Genomic DNA, 17,685 nt, shown 5'->3' with positions numbered 1-17,685 from the left:
AGAAACCAGTAGAAGGACCAAACTCTAAACCATTTGAAGATTTTTTTCCAAGTTGTTTCAAGTACCTGAGAGCTGATTTATTTCAAAAATTAAATTTAAGCAGCTCAATGTGAGAAGCTAAAGACAAGTTTGGACATGTTTGCAAACACAGGCTCCAACCTGTACCCCACTGCACAGGAATCAACCCCAATCTGACTCCTGCGACGCAGCAGGGAGGTTCTGACCGAGTTTAATACCACACAACTGGGGGACAAGTGAGCTCCAGCTGGCTCATGGGTACAGAGTAGGGATATGGGGTTAAAGTCCCAGTTAAAGGATTAAGAGAGGGACTGTTGCTCTTTGGCAACTGAAGTGTAAACACCAGGGAGTGAAATGAGCCAAATAGCTCAAAGACTAGAGTGCCCCTGCAACAAATGGGTATAAATTGGCTGGGAATAAGCATCACCAGATGGCTCCTAACCCCAAAAATAGGCTTCAGAAGGACTCCTCAACAACAGCTAAGGACTAGGTTTGATTTGAAGGAGACAGTGGTTTGAAGGAGGTGAGATTATAGTGATATGTGGTCCTTTGAAGCACATAAAGGACAGACAAGGGCTGACAGGATAAATGCCATTATCAGACCATCTAAAAAAGAACCTGAGAACAACTGACACTCTCTCCACTCCAGAGCACCATCACCCATGCTGGACCCTCAAATACATGAATGACAGTTCCTCAGAGGAATATCATGCACTCCTTGCCCCCAGCTGACCAAAACTCAGCCCAAATGGTGGCGTGTGTCACCAGGGACATATATCACCTTACGACATGGGTTACTTGATCGCAGGAACTGAGCTGGCTGAGGACATTGTCCTTTCCTTGTGACAAATACCATGAATGGGTAATTTGCCTTGGCAGCAGCAGAATGGTCCTACCAATTACTCACAATGAGAACACCCTCAAGACACAATGGCTTATTTGGAAACTCCTGCTGTGGGAAGTTGCAGAAGGTCTGAATGAAGATCAGTATCAAATGATGAATATATTTGTTCTCCACCTGAGCAGATCCTGAAAAATGGCTGGGCCAAGCCAAGCACTGGGCTGGGTCACAGCTCACTGCTGGAGATTTCTTTCTTCTCTGCCTGCCCACATGAGACAGTGTGGAAATCCTTGAGCTCTTCTTTGTCTTCCTGAATCTCCACTTTGTTCCTCTTGGCCATGATCTTGTTGATTTCCATGAAGGTTTTGTTCTTTGTCTCAGGAACAATAAAGAAGATGTAAACCATAGTGGCGAGGCAGATGGCACAGAAGATGAGGAAGCTGTAGGGTCCCAGTCCAGCCTATGGCAATGAAAGAAGACAGAGCAGGGATCAGAGGAAGACTCCGCTTGTGCACATTACATGATTTGGACATGCTGAACCCTGCAATAGCTATATATTTAAAAACAAACAAACAAAAAACCAGTCAGTGATGTGCACATATTGTAAGTTGAATGATTAGAAGTTAGGGGTGGTTCTAGATTCTGTCTTCTCACACCTGAATTCTGGATCAGACATTCACCTGGAAAAATATCTGCTTTCATTTAGCACATGTGCAACAGAAATATGATTAAAAAATGCCAATTAACAACAGTTTCTTGCCCTTAATATCTAATCCTGCATACAGGTACTGGGAACCAACTTGGCCACTTATGGCTCTCAGGATAAAAACGTTCTCTAAGGGCACAGGGGTGAAAAATACTAATTTTAAGCTGAAGTCTTGCCCTGTCATGTGATTGCATTTTACCTCCATGTAGAGGAACACGAGCCCCACGGTAAAGTTGCACAGCCAGTGGACGGACCCCCCCACCATGAACGCTGCGGGCCGGGATGACTGCAGGAACATCTCGGTGATCATCACAAAGGGAATTGGACCTGCAAGGCAACTGCATATTTCAAAGTCCCAAAGACAATTCTGTCACTCTGAATTCCTAAATTACACTGTTCATTTCAGTGGCAGGCAATGGTTTCTAAACTACTCATGTTTAGAAACACCTAATAAATCAAATAAGGGATTAAATAACAACAAAAACAGGGCAACTAAATGACTTTCCTAAGCTCACACACAGCAATCAACCTCTTTTTTCCTCTGGCTGCACCTTAACCATGAACCCGTCTCCAGCATAAATTATAAAATAAGATTGATAAACACGAACTCTCTGCCAAGAGCACTCTGTGAGTAACAATTAAGTCAGTCATTCCTTCTAAAAAAATAAAAAAAAAAAAGAAAAATATCCCAACACAGGCAGGTATTGGAAAAATGACTCATGGAACAAACCCTCAGGCTTGTGCCTGGCACTGCCACCCCATGGCATGGTTAGGCAGGAACAGACCATGTTCTCATTAATGGGGTCAGACAGTAAGTCCAGCTAGCCCGGTGTTCTCCCTCCAGCAATACCCTTGCCCTCACTCCTTGTGTCTGACTGATGGCACAAATGGAAATGGAAAGGCTGTATGTAATTCCATCTGCCAGTGAAACTTCTACAGGAGTTTCAAACCTCCATTGCTGCATCCAGCAAGGGTCTGGCATGGTTTTCCAAGCTAAACAGACAACTCTACCATGCTGAGAAGCTGAGTCAGGACAAAGCCTTTCCAACAGCCACATTTATCTGCACATCTCCTTTCTGCAGGGCCACATGTATAATTTGAATTGCTTCTAATTGGATTGTTGCCTACAGATGCAAGCATATGACATCTCTGCCCAGTTGGTAGGGCTCACTATCTCAGTGTAGTTTTGTTCCAGATCTTACTGGGGGAATCTCAGGCACAAGCACAATTCTGCCTTTGCTTTTCCTCTTGAAAGCCAGATGCTCCCCTGCCTCACAGACACAGCCAGCAAATCACTGGAACATAAATAAGCCTAGATGAAACTCAACAAGGTGCATGGCCACAAAGAAGAGAAATGTAATCTCTCTGGATTAGCTCCACAAAGCTTTTGAGATGAAATTCAATATAACACTTGGCTTTACCCTACTTGTGGAGGAGACTGGAGTAGACCATACATACTTACTGGCTCCAATAGCATGTCCGATGATGTAAACAATGACACACACTATGCTAAGGTAAGACATCCATGAGACAGTGGTCTGTGGAGAGTTTAATCACAGGTTAGACACAGTTCCTATCTGAACATCACCAGCAAATTCAAGGCACTATTTGTAGTAAGATTTGAAGGCATTCTAAAGCCAGGTATGTCCATACTTCGCCAGGAAAGTCACAGCCTGGGTATGATCCTTGCTTCCAACAAATGGGTGCAATGGGTATTATGATCGTGACATAATGGAAGTAGTATTCAGACCAGCAGGGTCACAGCTTTTCCTGGCTTTACTTTAGGTAGATATACAAGTACAGAGACCTTTAATGCTGTCTCCTCCCCTCCAGGGTATAGAAACAACTTCAACATATACCAGTGACCTGTTCCCTGGAAGGTCCAGAAATGCAGGGGTAGGATCACCTGAGCCATTCCACTACACACCTGGAGATTGAGGGCCAAAGTCAACACTGCACAGGAGGCACAGCACAATCCAAAGCCAGCAAGGAGAAGGATTCTCCTCCCCAGGGATTCCACGATTAAAACCTGACAGAGACAGAAGAGGGTGAGAGATCAGACACCTGGGGCACAGCACTAATTCCAGCAAATTTTATTAAGGTAGTCTTTGTCTTTTAAGAAATTCAGTGAAATGTCCACCATCTACAGATGGGTTGTGGGCATGAAATCACTCAGGAACTGCAAAAAGCTGGATGTGTCCATAATACTGAGCGAATAGGCAGGCCATTCTTCAGTACCCAGTCCCAGTAAGAACAGGCTGGAAGCCCTGCATGGTAACACTGGGCAGCAGAAGGAGGGCATATCAGCCTGGAGACCAGAGACTGAAAACTTCTGAGGCATGTAAGAAATCAGCATGATTAACCATTTGGGTGAACATAGCTGCCCTCAGCCAAGGGCCACTGTGGGGCATCTATTGTGCAAAGCAGTTTGCAGTGCATGTAAATAACAACCTGATTGAAACAGCAACAGACAGGGGAGACTGGACAAGCCAGAACTCAAAGAGCCCTAATAAAACTCACAGCAAGCAAAGTCATGACGACGTTGATGGCGCCTATCGACACAGTGACGTATTGGACATTGTTGTTGTCCACACCTGCTGACAGGAAGATTCTGTCTGCGTAGTAGAAGACCTGCAGGAAGACCACAGCTGTGTTCATACGTGGCCAAAGGCAAAATGCAGGAGCCCCATTTTGGCTGCTTTTACATCCTGGAACTGGTGCACAGAAGCCCGAGAAATGAATTCTCTCATGTCTGGAGGCACTGGTGTTTGGATCCAGACACAAGCACCTTTCTCCAAGAATCCAAACCATCCTTAACAAGACAGCTTGACTCTGTATCTAGTACAGCCTTGTGTACCAGCTTTGGTACTGGCCAGGGTCAATCCACCACCACATGACGCAGAACCAGTGTCTCTGATGAAGGAGTATTCCTGTGTCCTAGGTTCTGGCTCCTGTGTCAGCACTGCCCCATATCATCCAGTCTAAAGTCCCTTCGCTACTTACCCCACATGCCTTCCCACTCACCCCATTAATCCCAGAGAGCTGCTGGCCCATCATCATGACAATGATAGAGATGAGCTGCCATCGCAAGCCTCTGAAGGTGCACAGGCTGAGGACAGAGAAATGTCCTTCTTCCTTTTCTGACCGGTCTTCTTGGCGCATTTCTTCTATCTCATCATCCACGTCATCCCAGTCTCTCAGCCTCTGCAGAGCTAGTTGGGAGAGAAAGGTGAGTTATGGACCCCAGAGAGCAGGTCTACAGTGAGCTCTCCTGCTTCAAATCAAGACAAAAGAATATGTAAACCGTGGGCAGCAGTGCTCCATGGTGGGAAGTCAGAGATTCACACCAGCAACATGTCAATGAAGAATTTCAAACTCGCTTGCTTCACTGTTCATTGCTGTCAGTCATGTCCCACGGTCAGATCTACCCCATTCCACCTCACCTCCCATTTCATTAAAGGTTGATACTGTACCTCGTCGTGCTTGCTCTTCATTGCCCTTTTGTATCAGCAGATATCTGGGACTCTCAGGGAAAAAGGGCAATATGAGGAGCTGAATTAGTGATGGGATCCCAGTGAGCCCCAGCAGCACAGGCCAGCCTGCAACAAGATGATAACTATGAGAAATCTTTCCCCTATGTAGCCCACAGAAAAGTCCTGAGCCAGTGCTTTACCTTCAGCATTCCCAAGGATGATGTTGAGACCAAGGATCTGAGCTACCAGGATCCCAAGGGTGATGAAGAGCTGGGGTACTACCCCAATAGCACCTCTCAGATTTTTGGGGGAAATTTCTCCAAGGAACATGGGAACCACATTGGAAGCCAGACCTAGTAGTTAGAGAACAACATTAGACATGCAGCTGCCTGACATCAGCACAGTCATCATCTTCAGTAAGATGCCCTTTTTTCCATGTAAGACCAAGTGATCCCTGCTGGACCACAGTACATACTGAAACCTCACACTCAAGCCCTTCTGCTCCAGCCCAAGATTTAATGTCATCTTCTGGCCAGTGAATAAGCTGTGTATGTTTTCCTCACTCTTCAGTGGAAGATGGGACAAAAAACACATGGCATTGGTTAACTCAGAACATGAAGAGGTACAAAATCCATCACTGTATCTGGTGCCCTCAGAAACTCTGGCCTTGGGAGTGCAACCTGCCCAGCTCCTGGTGCTTTGAGGGTCTAGTTTATAACTGCTCAGCAAAGCATTTTAGGAGTCTGAGAAGGCTAGCAGTAGCCTATCTTGCCTACAGACTTGGCAGAAGATTTGAGGGCTCTCAGTGTTCATCTTTTTAAAATTAGCTTTCTCCCAGCAGGGTCTGCCAAGTCCTGCAACATAATACATGCAAAGAAAAATTGTGTGCTACTTCAGGTTTGGAAACAAAATCGAAGTGTAAGGGAGGAATTTTTACTTCCTCTAAAACAAGAAAAGAAATTGGTATCCAAACAAGCTGATGTGAGGGCAGGAGGGTGTGACTTCTTGCTAGCTTTTAAAAGTTCACTACTCCTCTAATTGCTCAGTACCACTCTGCTGGTTTGAGAGCTCTTACAGGTAGCATACTGGAATAGGTATTTCTGCTCTAACAGGACACAGGTTATTTTGAGGAACGTTGCTTGGTTACCCACAGTAACCCCAGCGAGCTGCCAGCTCCTGTTGCTTACGCTGTGAATCCTGGCATGCAAAACCCAATCTCCTGGAGTCAAATGACCACACAAGACTCTTATCTGACATTTCTAAAGGTCCTGGCCTTCAGGAGCTTGGAGTTACAAAGGTGATCAAGTTGTTATCTGAAATCCAAAAGGCATAGAAACAAATATGTTTCATAGAAACAGGCTGGCTCAGTTCAGCAGCTTCCCTCCCCAGATCCAAAGTCCAGAGATCAAGTGAGATCAAGCCGTGAAGGGCAAGTCAGGACAGCCAGGCCAGATTCTTTTGTCAGTTATAAATAACTGGAAAGAGGGATCACACCTAACAGGTCCCTTAGTATTTATTCTGAGATCCAATACTGAGAGCAGCTGCCAGGTTTAGGGGAGTCACAAGCCAAACCAAAACCACTGTACTCAAATTTCCTTCCTTAGCTCACCAAGCACAACTGTTGCATCTTACAGATCAAGTTGTTTTCCTACATCAGTTCCTTGTTTTCTCATTTGATCTTTACAGGATATCCCAACTCACTAATAAACCATGGAGCGGTTTCACCAGCCCTAAGCCAATTTTTTTGAGCCTAAATGCTATTAGGACCCTTCTCAACCTGGCTCTGCACACACTCACTAACTATACTGCTGCCTGGGGTACCTGGTCATTCTGGGAGTTCGTGTTCCATGTTACCGTAGCTCTAATATAGCCACTTATACCAGCAACTCCCATACACCCTTCTCCTTGGCTTCCCACTATCTTGGCAGTAAATCCAGTGGCTCTGGACCCTTCACTATCCCTGTTAACATTTCTTTTCTCCTGCAGGAAGAACAGTCAGTTCCAGGACTGGACTAATGGATCTGGCATTGTTTCCAATGACTTTGACTTAGAAGGATTCTTCTGTTTCTGATTAAGTTAAAAACAACAACAACAAAAGCTAGGCTATCTGCTTTAAGATGTCTGAGAAAATAGATGATCATCAGTAGGTTTCCTGGCTGTTGGAGCTGCAGTGCCTAGCAGATGCTCATTGCAGAGGATAGCTGCACCTACAGACACCATCTCCTCTGTACACCTGAAATTCCAGTCTCGCTGCCGTTGTTTGCTAGAGCTCTTCAGTACTCCTGCCACACCCAGATGACAGCTGCTACTCAAGCAAGTGCACCATTGTTATGCAGATGTATGGCTAAAATGCACTACCTGTGAACCCATCTGTTGGGAGATTAAAACCCTTTTACATAGCCAAGAATGTATTTATTGCTCTCCCTTTACCATCCACTTACCAGCATATATTCCCATGATAACACGGGAAAGGATGATTACTTCAAAGGTTTTTGCTAGCTCTGAGGTTCCCATAAGGATTGCAGCAGCAATGGAGAAGAGGTTATTTATCAGCAAAGTGCCCTTTCTGCAAAATGATAGAAAAGGAGACAGATTCAGCTTATTTTTTCTAAGGCCCCAACAGCAGATAGATCACCTCTGTGTTGTACTGTCCAAAACTCAATTGAATCACCCCTCCAAAGACTAACCAAATAGAACATGGTGATTGCCCCATTTGCCCCTGCAGGGAATTAAAGTTTCAAGAAAGAACTGAAGTTTCTCAGGAAACCTGAGCAGCAGAAGCTGGGCCTGATCTCAGATCCCAGCACAGGACTTTTATCATAGCTCTCTGCCTGGCTTAGTGCCCAGCACACAGCCTGGCCTTGACCATATTGAAACCATATAAATTCCTCTACACATGGGAGACAACACGTGCTGCTGAGTCCAGCACCTAATCACTGTCCCATCTGCCTCACAATCAAGGTGTGTGTGTGAGAGTGGTGCTCCTGACGGGCTTGGCAAGCTGGAGTGACCAGTGAGGCAAGCCTTATCTGAACCCAGCAAACTGGTGGTGAAGGATCTGAAACACCACTGTCACGTACCGACCGCAATTGTTGACCAGAGGCCACACCATGAGGGACCCAAACAGGCCGCCCAGAGGGAACATGGACACAGTGAGAGACCACAGCAGCGTCTGGAAGCCACCATCCATAGGCACTCCATGCCTGCTGAAGTAGGTTTGGTTGTAAAAGTCTTGCATGTACTGGAATGAAATACAGAGCATGTTTAGCACAGTAAGTAAAACGTTCATGCTGCAAAAGCTAGTTAACAACACAGGTCTTGATAAAAACCAGAATTGCTGAATTGGAAAATGAATGCAAGAGAAGGGTGGAGAAGCCTGGACTAGATGACTGTTACTACAAGTTTTTAGCCTCACAGAATTTGCCTGGTTTCCTGAAGGGAAGGCATTTCTCATGCCCCAAAAGTCCGCATAGTAGTGTTCATGTTGAGATACTACAGGATGAAGTTAAATCTGTTAGATACATGGAAATTGTTAAAGTCAAGTGTAAAATATAAATTAAGCTGACCAGGTATATGGCTGCTAGAAATATCTATTGTATAGCCCCATCCTCACTGGCCTGAGTCCAGATAAGAAATTAAGATAGAAAAATTGTTAAAGATTTGTTATTATACATTGTCTGATAAGCAGGATGTAGCCATCAAAAGGCAGAAGTGGTGTTACACACCTTAACAGCCCCGCTTTCCTCTCCTGGGGAGCCACTCCTCACCGGGTGCCTGTGATTCAAAGCATGAAGTACGAGCACCTGCCCACAAACTAATCCACCATCACGCTCCTGCCTTGCTCTGTCTGTAAGCCTGCTCCCAGCTCATGGTCCACACCACAGTCCAACCTACCGGGGCTGGAGAATTGATCACAGAGACGTTGTAGCCATACTGGAAAGAAGATCCAAACGCAGATATCAGCGCTACCAGCGCAAGCAAAAGTGTCATTTTCTGCAGAGGGGAGAAAAAACACAAACACCACCTTAGAGGCAGGTTTGGTTTTTAGGCATAAAAGGCATTCAGTAAAAAAAGCAACACCCTCAGACTTGCCTTCTCTGTTTTTCATTTCACGTTACTATATGAAGAAAGCACAATGAGTTGTTTTCATTATAACTCATTTTGTTCTGCTTGATTTGCACATAATCGTTACAGTAATTCGTTCTACTCTTTCCTAGTATTGATGGATCATTTGGATGATGAATAATTTTTGAGTTACCATTCTTAAAATACCACTCCACACAGGGGAAAAAAAAAGTTGAATGCAATTATTCTTTTTCCAACATGCAAATTGGTTCGTGAAATAACACAGGATATTGGCACAGGAAGGTTTTAAAAAGAGAGTTTGCATGAAGTGGCAAAATCCCTTTCCTGCTCATTTGTTCTGCTTCCACGTGCTGGCTTGTTCTGCTCCTGCATTTCAGTGTCAAGCTGTTTATGGATCTAATCTGATTGCCAGCGAAGCCAGTTAGAACTTATCCAAGTCACTCAGGGAGGGCTGGGCTGTTGGGTAGAAGAGCAGCACTTTGCAGTTACACAGAAGGGTGAAATTGCCATCTGGAGCAGGATCAAAGACCAACCATGTTTATGGATACACAGTCCTCAGGGTTACAAGCAACTTGCTTTTCACAACAATTTAGTTGCTGTTCAGTCCTCAGGCTGGTCCTACTGCATCCACTGAGCTGTTTTGTTGGGGGGTTTTTTTATTTAATTTTATTTTTTTAAATAGCTCACTAATCTATCTCATCACTGCTACATCAATAAAGTAATTTTTCATTCAGACACATAATTTTCTGTCACCATCATTAACCTTAATCTCCGCAAGGTTTTCTGTCCCAACACTCAACTCAGATGCCACATGAAGGATCTGTCATTTCCTTAATTGAACGTTTGTCCAAATAGCTGCTGGTCCTCCTTGTATTCCTGATATTCCTCAGAAGCTCCAGCAGCTCACCTCCAGAGATCTGCAGACTTTAAGGCACTGCAGGAGATCAAAATTCAAGTGGATCTCAGAGTAAGGATCAGGAGGGAGCAGAGGCTTCCAGCTACATTTTGTAGGAACAGACTGTTGACATTCTCACATTGGTGATGAAAAGCAGGCTGCCTTGCTCTCATTAAACAAATCCCAGGAGCTCAAAAGAGCCACTGGTGTTAATTATTCACATTCAGCACTTTTAGGAAAACCTCTGGCATACACGAGCATTGCATTGTGCAAGATTCCACAAAATATGCTGTGGTGAAAGGCAGCCCCCCATCCAGAAGCATGCGTAGCCTAAAACTGATTAGAAAGTAGGAAAGAAAACTCACATAGAAGGGGAAAGTCACACAGAAGATACATGGTAGATCAACTGCAGATAAAGAGAGAAAAATCATGAGACTCTGTGCAACACTCCTCTGCAGACAGATGTAAACAGAGTTCAAGAACATACACATCTCTGCTCTCCCTGGGAGATCAGCTGTGGGTATGCTAACCCAGAAGATCTTTGTCTTCTCCTTCCTCTACAAGTACCTGCAGATCTCACATAGCTTGCCCTGTGTCTCTGTGGGAGGCTCAAGTTGGAATGACAGAATCCAGCATACTCACCCCCTTTGAACCTGCATTGTCATCAGAGCTCTCCTGCTTTTCTCCTTTCAACTTCATTTTGGTGTTTGAGTCACAGACGCCAGGTACATGCTTTTATAGCCCAAAGAGAGAACGCAGGGGATGGAAACGCCCTGCACAGAATCCCCCCCTCTGTGATTTTTCAGAAGACATCCAATCAACGAGAAGCTCTATCAGCCAGAGTGAGCTGCTGTTGTCTCATCGTTCCCTTACTCGGTGTGACTCCCTCTTGTCTTTTCTTTTCCTTGTTCAAGTCTGTCACTGCTAGGTCAGATGTTCTTTTGCCAGACTCTGTCTCAAAACAGAGGTGCTGCCTGACTACAGGGGACACAGGCTCTTCTGTCCAACTAGAAGGGGCAGACTTATTGCAAAAGCTGCTAAATGAGCTGTTCTCCCCCAGCGATAATTCCATCAACAAGTCTATAGCAGTAGAGCTGCTGCTCCTTCACGCTGCAGCTCAGGGGCAGCTGTGCAGCTGGAGGGGCTGCCTGGTGACTGCTGCATTCCAGGGAGAAGGGGACATTCTCTGGGAGCAGCCTTGGAAACCGACAGGATGTTTGCCATTGGCCACAGCGATAAAGCTGAACAGCATTAACCCTCCTGCAGCCACAAAATGTACCTGCCCTTGGGTTGAAATACTGCTCGGTGTCCCACCTTGCACAGACCAACTTGCTCAGGGCACTTTGCAGTTCACAGAGAACAGGTTCATCCTCTCAGATCTGTATTTTTGATGCTGCACAGAACACACTGTTCTTCTACCAAAGCACCTTAGCTCCTTTCCCTCCACACACAAGGTGCACCTCATAGGGCTGGCTTAGTATTAACCTCCTACACTATGAGACTTTGAACAGTACAGCACTTGGTTAATAGTCGACTACAATTTCGAGAGTTTATCAGAGAAATGCAAAGTTCACAGATACCTCCAGTAGCCAGAGAAATTGGAACAAAACCCTTTTATTGGTCTGTCCATCTTTTAACAGCCAGCTTAAAAAAATGCATCCTCTGGAGCAACAGGAGCTGTTCACGTGTCTTGCACGCACTCTCCGAGTGCCTGCAGCCTCCCTTCCTCCAGGTGAAAGCATCCTGCTCTAAAAACAGGGAAGGGGACAGAGCTCTTGCTTCCAGGGTAGTAGAACCTCATCCTTAGAACTTCTTGTCATTTGTCTTTTATTGCATTTGTTATAAGTTAACATCATCAAGGATGTTGTTTGCTAAGATATCTTGACAGTGGATCACACCTCAAGAACACTCCTGTGTTTTTCAGAACCTACTCCTGCTTCAGTCCCACCTATCACATGGTGTCTCAACTGAAGAGAGATGCAAACCAGAATATTCAGTTCACCCATAACTCATCTTTCTCTACCTTCCTCAGCATCCTATTGAGAGAACACAGCTAGCTGGGACTAACCAAGACACTCTGAGCTAGCTCAGCTTTTCCCATGCTGCCTTCAAACGTTGCTCAAAGCACCCCAAAACAAGTGGGACAGGCCACAGCTCACTCAGCAACTACTTTAGTTCTCAATTTCACAGATCTTTGGCCAGAAGAAAAAAAAAATGGAAAGCAAGCCATTCTGCCCTAGGGATGGGGAAGTTGCAAGGACAAGCTTCTTTCATTAAATTCCTGTTCTTTAAAGACAGTATCATTCTTCTGGGAGCCCTTGGCAGAGTGACAGCCACTCTGATCCTCAGTCATTATAAGAAAGGAGAATTCTCTATCATGGTCTTTATAAACTCCTTCCCTGAACTTGAAGAAATAATCTTGACACATACAGAAATCAAACAGAACATGTATGTTTGCCATCAGAAATCCTTCCTGAGTAAATATTTGCTTGTGGCAGCAAAACACTTTGAATACTTGCCAGTCACAGCAAGAATCTGGTAACAACATCCATAAGGTAGTAACTGACAGTGGGATGATCTTGGAAGAGATGGATGAAGGGAGACAGGATGGTGAATGAACTTGGACTTGCAGGGGTATAACTTCTTCAATAGCCAAGATCCTGCTGGACTTGGGCCAAGAACAAAGTCAGTAACAAGTAGAGACAATTTTACAGGCATTTTACAAGCATATTTTCAATTTCAGCTACAGAACACACAAAGCTTCTTACATCTGCTCTTCACCCTCGAGTGCATTTGCCTGAAGACATTAACTCAGCTCTGTATCTTCTCTCTGTGCTTGTCCACCACATGGTAAGAGTTCTTGTGTATGTGTGCAGGGCACTATTTACACTCAGCTCAATTGTCTGTGCTCAAAGCTGGATCCTATGAAATCCTGGTATCTTTGGCAAAAATAATTAAGAGGGGAAGCTTCATTTCCAAGAGAATAAATCTGCTGGAGAACATTAGCAGTGAGCTACACAAAAGTGATGGTTAGATTAGGAGCTGGCTATCGGCCATGCTGCAGTATGCTGATTGCAGTACTGGCAGTAAGGAGATTTCTTAGGAGACATCCCACAGTACGTGCCCAGAAGAGTGACATTATCAGCCTTTTCACCTGCATTTTGGGAAGGAATTGCACATTCAGTCAAGGCTAATTCAGTATCACCTGCAGTCCTGAGCTACAACTGGGGCCTCAAGGTGAAACAGTAATTTGACAAATTATTTCCCTGCAAATAAGTCATATACAGATACTGCTTTATCAGCTACATAAATGACTTCCAGCTAATTAAACAAGAGGTAGATATGGCAGTCTGATCCCCCAGCAATAGGAAAGGGGGCTGCTGGATAAGTAAGCACACTCTTACACAAAGGCAAGGCTAAGTACCATCCTGCCAACCTTCTTCCTTTTACATTTCAGGCACAGCTATACAGCACAGACAAGGAGACAGCCCAGATGGGAAGCCTTGTGCAACCCTAGTAACACACCCTGTCACTCAATCCATTGTGAAAACAGCCATGGTCCAGCCCTACTTACTACACCAGGGGTCTTGGCTGCTTCCAGCCCTGTAAGATGGCCAAAGTTTGAATCTATTCTGAGAAAAGTTCATTCACAGGCTGGAACCACATGGTAATTCACAAAGCAATGCTCAAGCCTGCCCATGCCTCAGGTTTTTTCCCCCCCATAATGACTTGAATGTTTTCTGTTTGGGCAAGCCCTGAGATGGCACCAGCTCTCCCCAGTATTAGTCCCACCTACCTTAGAGCCTGGCCTCATGTGGAGAAAGTGTAATTTGTAATCCGATGATTACATATCATTTGTAATCTCATATAGCTGAGAGCCACAGTCCATAAGGTCAACGGAGCCTGAGGGAAACAAGATCCACGTACTCAACTTCTGAGAGGCCTTTCCACAGTTCACAGTAACAGGCCAGTAAGGATGAACTATAACACATACGGGTGAACAAGCTGCTCAGATTAATGAAAGGTTTACATTTCTGCACATATAAAAAAGATAGGGAGAAGAATATCTACAAATAGGTAGGAAAGATTTGTCTTCCTACACACGCCTTAGTCTTTAAGGCAGACACAAAAGAAACCTGAAGGATGATCTCACAACAGTTTCTCATCCAAATTCTCCAAGGTGCTGAGACCTGTCATATCATGCTTGAACAACGTCTTGGTAAAGAATAAAACTTTATTTTGTAAAAGTTGGAGAAAATGTTTAAAAAACAAGCAAGTGAGGAGCTGTAAATAAGGTAAAACACTATCTCCAAATAGCAAACAAAAAACCATCCCCTCCCCAGCTCCCATATAACACTCCCAAGGCAAGAACAGACTGTAGCCAGTGCTTCAGCAGAGGACATCAGGAGTTCAGAGCACTTGCCAGGTACTGTCTTGCTGCTGGTGAGGGTTGTCCTTGCTGGAGGCTGGGGTGGTACACCCAGATATCCCTGAGCACCAACAGAGTCTGCAGAGTTCACATTTTCCCAGGAGGCAATAAGCATGCTGTCATCACAAACCCTGATGATGATGATGACCCCTATCCACCAAGGATAAACCATCAAGAGGAACAATCCAGCATCACCACAAAACATGCATGTTTTCACACTATTGTCCACATTCAAGTGAAGAACAGGAGCCAGTCTGGAGCTCCCTGGAAGACCCCACATAGTAGGACTGAAATCCATGCCCAGGATAGTCCTATTCAGCAGTTAAAGTTTTCCTATCACCATATTTGTTCACCCCAGAATTCACAACACATTTGCCTTGTCAGACAAAAAAGCAAAACCCCAAACAAGTTTTAAGATTTATAGCAGATGGAGAGGGGAACAAGTGAAGAAAACCAGTAAGTTGGACTACAACCAAACAGTATCTTCCAAAGGATCCTGAGCAAAGTTCAAGACCAAAGCAGCTGGTATCTGAATGCCAAGGAGGATCCGGACCTCTTCCATTTGCTCAGCCACTCCAGCAGTGCTTTTCCCCAGGCTTTAGCTCCCTCTGTGGGACTCTGAGATGATCCTGCACCTGCTCAAAATGAAGCACAGTTAAAACTCAGGACCGCCCCATCTTCCCGCAGCCAGTGTGCACAGGTTTGCCCTGAGCCAGGACAACAGGGACATCACTTTGCAGCAGCTGCAAACAGGCACGATGGACCTGTTTAAGTCCAGCCAGGTACCCTAACCTCAGCCACCTTCAGAAACACCCGAGATAAGATTCTCCAGTCCATGCTGGACAGGAAAAAGTTCAGAGTCATCTTCAGAGACAAGTGAGGCTGCAGGGAGAACTAACTGCTCTCCTGCACCACCCCTGCACTTGCACTTCATGCCAGAGACTGAGGGGGACCTGCCAGAAGCAGCCAAGCATTTCTGCACGGCGCTCCCCTACCACCCCATCCCTGTTCACATTTCAGCTGCCGTCAGCTTCAGCGTTAGAAATTACAGACATTTCTGAGAGGTTCTCTGTTGGCTGTTCTTTCTTTCTCTGTCCTTGCCTACAAGAAGATTACCAGAGACCTTCTACTTGTAACCGCACTGTTGCCAATAGCTGGTCTTTACAAGCCGGTGTGCCTCCCTGAACCTGTGGGAGCAGGAAATGTACTTCTGTTGAATTGCACATTCCTCCAAAAGCATTTCTCAGTGCTCTGTTGTGGAAAAAAGCAAACTGAGAACAAGGAGGCTGGTTTGAGTAGCTGGTTTTTTTTTTTGGGTGGCAGAGGGTTTGGTTTTTTGTGTTTGTGGTGGTTTGTTTTGATTTCTCTTACACCAAGCTGGTGACAATTTTACTTCCTCTCTTCAGGGCTGGCTCCAAAAAACTGAACTCAGCACAATTCTAAGTCTCATAAAATTTAAGTATAATTATCTGACCTTTCTGCAAGAAGTTTTTAACATAGCTTCTCTCTCCAAGCCATGTGGGATTAGCACAAGGTTGAGCTACCAAGGTTGCTACTTAGCTTTTAGAAGTTTAAAAAAAAAAAAAAAAGCCTTTTGACAGGAGGCAAACCCTTTTGGAGTCATCTGTGCCAGAGCTCCTAGCAGGGTTTTGCTCCTACAGGTTTTCTACATAAGCTTGGATGAATCATCTACTCTCCATTTTCTTTTTGTGATGATGGGCAGCAGGGATTCCATTACCTTATGGGGAATGCTTGGCATATTAAATGCATCTGAACTGTGCAGTACTGAAGAAATGTGTGTGTGCTTGGTATTTTACGTCAGAAGGAGTCACTAATTCCTCTTCTCCAGTTTTCACTGGTGTCCTGTCCTCGTGGGCCAGACAGCATTGCAGTTTATTTCCTCATTTTACAGGCTTGAGTAACAGACACTACCCTCGCTTAGAGGGAAGGGGAGCAGATCAGCTCTAGAAATGGTTTCACCCCAAAGGAGCATGATGGGGAGCTGCTCTAGAGTCAGACAGGGAACCCCCACAGCAGCAGCAGAAGCCTTCCTCTGTCAACTGCTTCTGATACCTGTTCCCCACCCCTCACATCACGAAGCTGCACACAGGCAGGGCAGGAGGAAAGACTCACACTAGATCTTTACCAAGAAAGAAGAAGTCAACACTGAGATGGAGACAGCCCAGGCTCAGGTGTTGGAAAGCAGAGGTTTCACCCGCTCAGGACCAGGCTCATCTTTGTCCTTGTGAGGTTCTGGGTGCTGCCAGTTGCTGTTTGATCTCCGCAAAGGCCAATCCAATTCATCGTAGTGGCAACAGCAAATGGAGGAAAACAGCTGAGTCCGGACCACCCGCGTACAGAGGACGAACATAATGCAGTTGGCACCTCCTTGGAACGTGTTACCAATTCCCTGCAAGGGCAAGAAAGGAATTAAGCAGTGCTGTTACTACAGACCCCCCAGAGAAGAGCAAGGGTCCTGTCAGACCAGCTATAGTACAAACAGTCAGCAACTCCCACCTAAATGAGAAAAACAGATTCAGAGAAATCAGCCTTGTGCCCAGCAGCAGAGCAGAGGGCTGTGTGGGCTGCTGTTTGTACATCCTGGTCTAGAGGAGGAGCAGGCTGAGCCCTGCTGAAGGACAGACACCCAACGTTCTGGGTCTGAGCCTGATTTTCCTACAAGCAGCTGATACTGCCCAACACTCCAATTGCAGTTATTTTCTGTAGCCACTAGATGTTGCTGAAATAACTGTTGCTGAGCATCCCAGAGCAGGAGTAGACGTTCATGCAATGCACAGTACATGCTGCATCCTGCCACAGAAAAGTGGTATTAAGACCAACAAAGCTTTATCTCCCTCCCAGATCCTCCTTCTAATGCATTTCCTGACAAATACTTACATGCAGGACAACCAGGAATGAATTTTGCACTGCAGGGGAGTTACAGAGGGTCAGAATGAATCGCACAGTGCTCCAGATGCGGAGGATGATAAAGATGACAGGGATGAGAATCAACTTCTTATCTGCTATGGAAGTCCGAGGTGGAAATGCAGGTGCTCTTGAGAGAATGGGGCGATACTCTGAGAGAGCTGCATGCTTCCATGGAAGGTGGGAGGGAGACAAAAACATGAACAAGCAGCTACACACATTGGACATTTAGCTCCAGGGATTCTTTCCAAAGCAAACTAAATTTCTGCATCTTGTGGGAAGCTAAGAGGGACACAGTTACGAGCACCAGTC

The 17,685-nt window shown here is 45.3% G+C and overlaps 2 protein-coding genes across 2 annotated transcripts in view; both read right to left on the bottom strand.

Annotated features, from left to right (window-relative positions):
• Positions 1-1,085: 1,085 nt before the first annotated feature.
• Positions 1,086-10,718, bottom strand: LOC104526809 (solute carrier family 2, facilitated glucose transporter member 5). Its single transcript, XM_010170365.1, has 12 exons — positions 10,662-10,718; positions 8,933-9,031; positions 8,119-8,279; positions 7,480-7,604; positions 5,239-5,391; positions 5,039-5,164; positions 4,590-4,777; positions 4,086-4,196; positions 3,493-3,594; positions 3,028-3,103; positions 1,765-1,892; positions 1,086-1,319 (listed from the first exon to the last, which is right to left on the bottom strand). The coding sequence occupies exons 1-12, from the start codon at positions 10,716-10,718 to the stop codon at positions 1,086-1,088; spliced, it is 1,560 nt and encodes a 519-aa protein (XP_010168667.1).
• Positions 10,719-16,636: 5,918 nt separating this feature from the next.
• GPR157 (G protein-coupled receptor 157) overlaps positions 16,637-17,685 on the bottom strand; it is a gene marked incomplete at its 5' end in the record, with an annotated part of 8,828 nt that continues 7,779 nt past the window's right edge. The window contains 2 exons of the mRNA XM_010170366.1: positions 16,637-16,858; positions 17,347-17,541. Of these exons, the coding sequence (XP_010168668.1) occupies positions 16,637-16,858; positions 17,347-17,541 (417 nt within the window). The remainder of the gene's footprint in view (positions 16,859-17,346; positions 17,542-17,685) is intronic.

This window comes from Antrostomus carolinensis, unplaced genomic scaffold (assembly GCF_000700745.2).
Source record: "Antrostomus carolinensis isolate BGI_N321 unplaced genomic scaffold, ASM70074v2 scaffold21046, whole genome shotgun sequence".
NCBI classification, from domain to species: domain Eukaryota; kingdom Metazoa; phylum Chordata; class Aves; order Caprimulgiformes; family Caprimulgidae; genus Antrostomus; species Antrostomus carolinensis.
The sequence above is the reverse complement of the archived record's forward strand: the minus strand, read 5'-3'. Positions and strand labels throughout refer to the sequence as shown.

Bases quoted from the DNA above. Each gene is read 5' to 3' on its own strand.
- LOC104526809 (XM_010170365.1), bottom strand. From the start codon at position 10,718: ATGAAGTTGAAAGGAGAAAAGCAGGAGAGCTCTGATGACAATGCAGGT. The intron at 9,032-10,661 runs GTGAGTATGCTG...TCCCCTCTGCAG, and splicing joins ACAATGCAGGTTCAAAGGGG to AAAATGACACTTTTGCTTGC. The intron at 1,893-3,027 runs GTAAGTATGTAT...GTTGCCTTGCAG, and splicing joins CGGACATGCTATTGGAGCCA to GTCCAATTCCCTTTGTGATG.